This window comes from Erpetoichthys calabaricus, chromosome 18, assembly GCF_900747795.2.
Source record: "Erpetoichthys calabaricus chromosome 18, fErpCal1.3, whole genome shotgun sequence".
Classification (NCBI taxonomy): Eukaryota; Metazoa; Chordata; class Cladistia; order Polypteriformes; family Polypteridae; genus Erpetoichthys; species Erpetoichthys calabaricus.
This window is the reverse complement of record NC_041411.2, coordinates 66,440,068-66,446,634: the sequence shown is the minus strand read 5'-3', so window position 1 is coordinate 66,446,634 and position 6,567 is coordinate 66,440,068. Positions and strand designations below refer to the sequence as shown.

Genomic DNA, 6,567 nt, shown 5'->3' with positions numbered 1-6,567 from the left:
TGGGTCCCATCTTATCTTTCTTTTTTCTGACATGAATACATTTTATTGTCTGATTACTACTAGAATTTTACAAAACCATTTAGTAAAGGATCCATTTCCACAGCATGTTACATGAGCTAACAGCATGGAAAATCAATGTGTAACTTACTCTTGCTTAAATTTGGAGATTATCATGACAGGTCCAAAGGACTCTTCTTTAGCTATAAACATATGGTCCTCCACATTTGTGAATACAGTGGGTTCAAAGAAAAAACCTGAAAGAAATATGTTAAGAAACGTTCATTACCCAAGGAGGGTATTAAGTAGAAAATGTCTAAAAACTGGAAAACGGTTTAGTCTGTCAAAATTAAACTAGCTAACAGGTTTACCAATTTTTATGTTTTTAAACCTCATGCATATCTACCAGTACATACAGTATTACACCATGACAATCACACAACGCAACTATTCTGTCATACCACGTGATTGAGCATTCATATTTATGTGGTGCAGTTCCAGTACCTGGCCGGGGTAGCTGCTTGCCACCACACACCAATGTGGCTCCCTCTTGGCACCCAGTCTGGCAGTATTGAATTAGCTTTTCCAAATGGGCTTTGTGGTTTTGAGGACCATGGTCTGTTGACCTGTCCAATGGGTCACCAATTTTCATTTTTTTCACCTCTTCCACCTGAGAGAACATCAAAATCCATGTTTAGTGATTTAACCAATGAAACCAACTGAAAAGTAATCTGACTGGGATACAGCACTGCAGTATTCTCAAATGTAGTGTAAAATTAAGATTATGCTATATAATGTGAAGTTCTTATGTATTATTTTATATATACTGACCACTTTCTTAACAAAGATGTCGTGAATGGGCTCCTCCACAAACAGTCTACCTGCTGCGATACAGTTTTCACCTTTATTGAAGAAAACCGAGCTCATTCCCTGTAAGAAAAAGAACAGGCTTCCTCTTTACATTTTTCTTCTTTAAAAGCACACTATTTGTAAAATTGTGAATGCTCTTCAGTTCTGGAGACAATTCAATCAAGTGGCACCACTTTCAGGATTGATTCCTACACCCAATACTGGCAAAGTAAGTTCAGGCTCCATGTGGCCCCTGATTTAGATAAAAAGTGGATTCAATAAGTAGATGGATGGTAGGTGATCCACTGCCATAGTTGGTAACTGATCCACTGCCTGATGGTTGTGTGTATGGAGTTTGCACTTTCTTCCCACGTCTGTGTGGGATTTCTTCAGGTATTCCAGTTTTTCTACCACTGTTACAACAAAAATCAAGAAATGAGGTCGAAGGAAGAGCCTGCACAGCTCACAGAATGAATTGTATCAAAGGACAGAGCTTGTGAAGTCTACAAAAGAAATTCTGCAGCCTTGAAGGTTCACAAAAGCACAGTGGTAGCGGGGCTACATAGTAGTAATAGTGTTGTCAGTGTTAGTACCACGTGCGTCTTGTTCCATCGTCCCGTTTGCTGTTTGTGTGTCAGTGAATGTCGTCCCCGTAAAGGGGGACAGATGATGGGAGGAGACCGCAGCCTCAATTCTGGAAAACACCTGTTTGCTATTAATCAATTACATCCATCACAGGACTTTTTAAGTAATCGGGAGGGAACAGAAAAGAAGGAAGGAGAGGAGAGAAGGAGACTTTTCATTTTCACGACCACGAGCCATTTGTACCTGCTGTACTCCACATCGCGCATTTTCATCCAGTTTGTTTTTCAATCCGCCGGACTTACTTCAATACCCTCATCACGAGAGACCCCGGGGTCGGACTTCATCATCCACCACGCACCGAGGATTCACGGTGAGGCTGCTCCATTTTGTTTCGGGAAAATCAAACGACTCATTTATCGCTAGTTCAGTCAACCGTATTCAGGACAGTTTTTATAACCGGACTCAAGTTCACATTCATTTCCGTATCTCATTCATTTTTTGTTATTCGTGTTGTTTGTTATATGTTACAAGGGCAAGGGAGGGTTTATTGTGTGTATATATATATATATATATATATATATGGTGTTGTTGCTTTGGTGGAGGGTTATATATACAGTATATATTTATTGTGCATTTTTTTCTTGTTATTGCTCATTTAATATAATTAATTACCTATTTTTACATATCATCTGTTTTTTGCGTGCTTGTTTAATACGTCGATTGTGGGGAAAATTTCCCTCCGATTACCATCCGCTGTCTGCCTTTATATAAAAAAAAAATTAAATGGGGGCACTGCTGAGATAATTCATAAATGGAATAAGTTTGGAACAACCATGACTCTTCGTAGAGCTGCCTGCCAGGTCATACTGAACAATCAGGGGAGAAAGGACACAGTAAGAGAGGTGACCAATAAACCAATTGTCACTTTTGCTGAGAACCTGTGTAGAAATGGGAGAAACTTCTAGAAGGACAACCATCACTGCAGCGTTCCACTAATCTGTGCTTTATGGTAGAGTGGCCAGATGACACATGCAAGTCCCCCTGAGTTTGCAAAAAGGGACCTAAAGGATTCTTATGACTGTGAGAAACAAGATTCTCTGATCTTATAAAACCAAGATTGAACTATTTAGCCTGAATTATAAAGATCATGTCAGGAGGAAAACATGAACCACTCATCTCTCTCTCTTTCTAACACACACACTCACACCTACATACATCCATCCATCCATCTTCCAACCCGCTGAATCCGAACACAGGGTCACGGGGGTCTGCTGGAGCCAATCCCAGCCAACACAGGGCACAAGGCAGGGAATCAATCCTGGGCAGGGTGCCAACCCACCGCAGACCTACATACATCTCTTTATTATAAAATAAATCTTGAGACAAGACTGTTGCCAAGAGATTTTTTCAAGTCCCACCCTCCTCGCAACCATTTACGGTAAACGACCCACACCCATGGTCCTCTCACCTCTCATTCATCTGAATGCTTTTGTCAGAGACAGTTCCTGCGCTCTCAGCTCTTATAAATAATTACGTTTTCTTCACTTTAAGTTCCCAATAAAAGAAGACGTATTATGTCTAAATCTTGTTGAAGAATTTCATCCCGAAGGGTTATCAACAGAAGAAATGAGTACACGGGCAATCCTAGCACCGAGAAACGATGAAGTCAAATGAATTAACGCGGAAACTGTTGATCGGTTAAACGGCAAATTGTTTAAATGCATATCACTAGACTATGCTGAAACAGTTGGTGGTGATGGTGTGGAAGATGAAAACATCAAATTACAATATCCTGTATTCAGAATCGATCGAACAATTGTGACATGTACAATTTTAACAGGCGACAAGAAAGGTAATGTAGTACGTCTTCCGCGGATAACATTAGACACCAAAGGAGATCTTGATATGCCATTTGTATTAAAACGTTTACAGATTCCCATTAGAATAGCTTTTGCTATGACAATTAACAAATCACAGAGACAAACATTTGAACAAGTCGGTTTATTTATTAGAGAGAAAGAAACAATATTCACTCATGGGCAGTTATATGTTGCGTTGTCACGATGTAACTCCAAACACGGAATCAAAATCCAATGCGATATTGACAAAAAGTTTCCAAATATTGTTTTTACTAAAGTTTTACAGTAAAAGTGTAAGTTTAAAAAGTATGTGTGTGTTAATGTCAATGCCAAACAGAATGAAAACGTATAACACAACATAATTTTCTTTCAATTTATTGCATTTTACTATTTTTTACTGTGGTTAATTACTCACTGTAATGTAAAATAGTTAGTTCTATTAAGCATATGTAACAATTCCCATGAAAATAACAATGTGTTTAAATTGTACATTCATTTCCGCGAGCGGCAGAGCCGTGAATTGGCTAGCACGTAGTGTCTGTATGGGGGCTGGTGAGCAAAGCGAGCAGGGGGTAGAGCCCCCTAGTTTATATATATATATATATATATATACTAGCAAAATACCCGCGCTTCGCAGCGGAGAAGTAGTGTGTTAAAGAGGTTATGAAAAAAAAAGGAAACATTTTAAAAATAACGTAACATGATTGTCAATGTAATTGTGTTGTCATTGTTATAACTGTTGCTGTCTTTTATATATATATATATATATATATATATATATATTATATATATAATATACACACACACATAAACATTTATATACATATACATATATATATACATATCTACATATACACATCTACATATATATACACACATACATAAACACACACATAAGACTTACTGACTGAAACGGGCTTTCATTGACAATCATGTTACGTTATTTTTAAAATGTTTCCTTTTTTTTTCATAACCTCTTTAACACACTACTTCTCCTCTGCGAAGCGTGGGTATTTTGCTAGTATATATATATATATATATATATATATATATATATACATATACACACATACATGCAGTTTTAGTAACACAGAAATCAATATAAACATTAACATCATTATCATACGAGAATATGAAGTAATATATAAGAAGCACATTTCATATAAATATAAATTATTAAACAGTAAAATCTTCTTCTGTAATTTGCTACCGTGGCAATTTGTGTGTCTGTCCAGGATTTTAAATGACCTGTAGCTCGCAAACCGTTTCACCTATACACTTGAAATGTGGTACACATATAGTACGTCACGTCTACTATCCGCTTTATGGATGATGATTGTTTTACTCTTTTTATCTTTATTTTATTTTATTGTAGAATCAACTCCTATCTGCGCACAGCAGGGCGGCCGTGGGCGGATGCGTATGGTGTATTCACTCCATGTTATCGTGCATTGCACTGTCAGTGGTATTTTGATAAAAGAATTTGAACAACATATAAGAAGCGTATAAATTATTAAACAGTAAAACATTAACATTTAAGAAGTAAAGTTACATTAAGTACTACTGCTGTGCCTTCGGGTATACCTCATTTTTTGTTTGCCCATTACATGCTTAAATGTATACATTTTTTGGTGCACCTACCCGAGAACACGCGACATATAACCGACCGTGGGAGAAGCATGGATTTTAAACACGCGTTGAGTTGATGTGCTGGTCTCCCTCGTGAAATAACTGGTAATGTTTGACTAAAATCTACAGCGAGTAAAACGACATTACCTCCTATTTTTTTTTTTTACGATCTGTGAGATCTTGCTTTTTTCGGTTCAAGGCTTCATAAGCTCTTTTATGTTGTATGGTGTACTTATCCCAAACCATCATCTTTGAATGTTGCAAGACTTTCGCCTTGTATGTAGATCGGGGTAATTACATTCATTGCATTCCTAGTCTGAATCACAATCTGATTGTATGGGTGGTTACCTGGCACTGTAGGGTTGCCACCCGTCCTTTAAAATACGGAATGGTGCCGCGTTTGAGAATGAAATTGCGCGTCCCGTTTTGAATCAATACTGGACGGGATTTATCCCGTATTTTTTTTATAATTTTTTTTTTAAAGCAGCGTCTCATGCAAATCATCCCACACGCATTTTATGAAGATGCCTCCTTTCCTACTTTTGATTGGGTAATACTTGATGTCATCGTTACTTTGATTGGTCTTTTTAACTGTCCAGTGAGGAGGGCGTGTCTTTTAAGTAGAGTCTGCAAAGTGTTGGCACTGAGATGTGGCGTCAGCGCCATAGTTGAAGCCCCTAACGTTGCGGTCAGCAAGTCGGCTAACATCCGCCATGTGCCGTCTTTCAGTTGCGAGAAGCAGATCATAGAATGGTTGAAACTGTTGCCCCTAACGTTGCGCCACGGCGTGTGGTTCGTTTATACCTCGTGTCTTGTCATTAAACTTTTATCTCGCGAATATGTTATTGCAATCCGCAGCGGGAGCATTTCTATAAACTTAATTTAAACTTAACGTTTTACACCGTGCTTTGTTTCCCTTATGAACATGCTTGTATGCTTAAGTCGCTCCGTTCTCAATTGTTTAATTAATTTTTTGCTGTTCGCTGTTTGCGGCTCTTCCTCCATTTCCCCCTACTTCGTTCTTTTATCTCGCGAATATGTTATTGCAATCCTTAACGGGAGCGTTTCAATAAACTGATAGAAAATAGTTTTGCATTTACCTTTTTAGTAAAAGGCGAGCTTTTAAGCCTGAGAAATCACCCCGTAAATGCACACGTTTAATTGCACATGTGTTAATATGTATGGTTACACAGTATTAAAAGACAGTGAACAACGTCAGTTACCTTTGTTCCCGCGTTTGATAAAAGGCGAGCTTTTAAGCCTGAGAAATCACCCCGTAAATGCACACGTTTAATTGCACATGTGTTAATATGTATGCTTACACAGTATTAAAAGACAGTCAAAAATTAACGTCATTTACCTTCGTTCCCGCGTGTGACTCGTGCTGTAAATCTCTTCCTTGTTTTTAGTTCACGTGATTACGTAGGAGGCGTGATGACGCGATACGTGACTCCGCCTCCTCCATTACAGTGTATGGACAAAAAATATGTTCCAGTTATGACCATTACGCTTTGAATTTCGAAATGAAACCTGCCTAACTTTTGTAAGTAAGCTGTAAGGAATGAGCCTGCCAAATTTCAGCCTTCCACCTACACGGGAAGTTGGAGAATTAGTGATGAGTGAGTCAGTGAGTCAGTCAGTCAGTCAG

The 6,567-nt window shown here is 38.2% G+C and overlaps 1 protein-coding gene across 1 annotated transcript in view; it reads right to left on the bottom strand.

The window, feature by feature from the left end:
* aldh1l1 (aldehyde dehydrogenase 1 family, member L1) overlaps window positions 1-6,567 on the bottom strand; it is a 77,594-nt gene that overhangs the window by 7,106 nt on the left and 63,921 nt on the right. Inside the window, 3 exon segments of the mRNA XM_028824678.2 lie at window positions 149-254; window positions 502-667; window positions 829-927. Of these exon segments, the coding sequence (XP_028680511.2) occupies window positions 149-254; window positions 502-667; window positions 829-927 (371 nt within the window).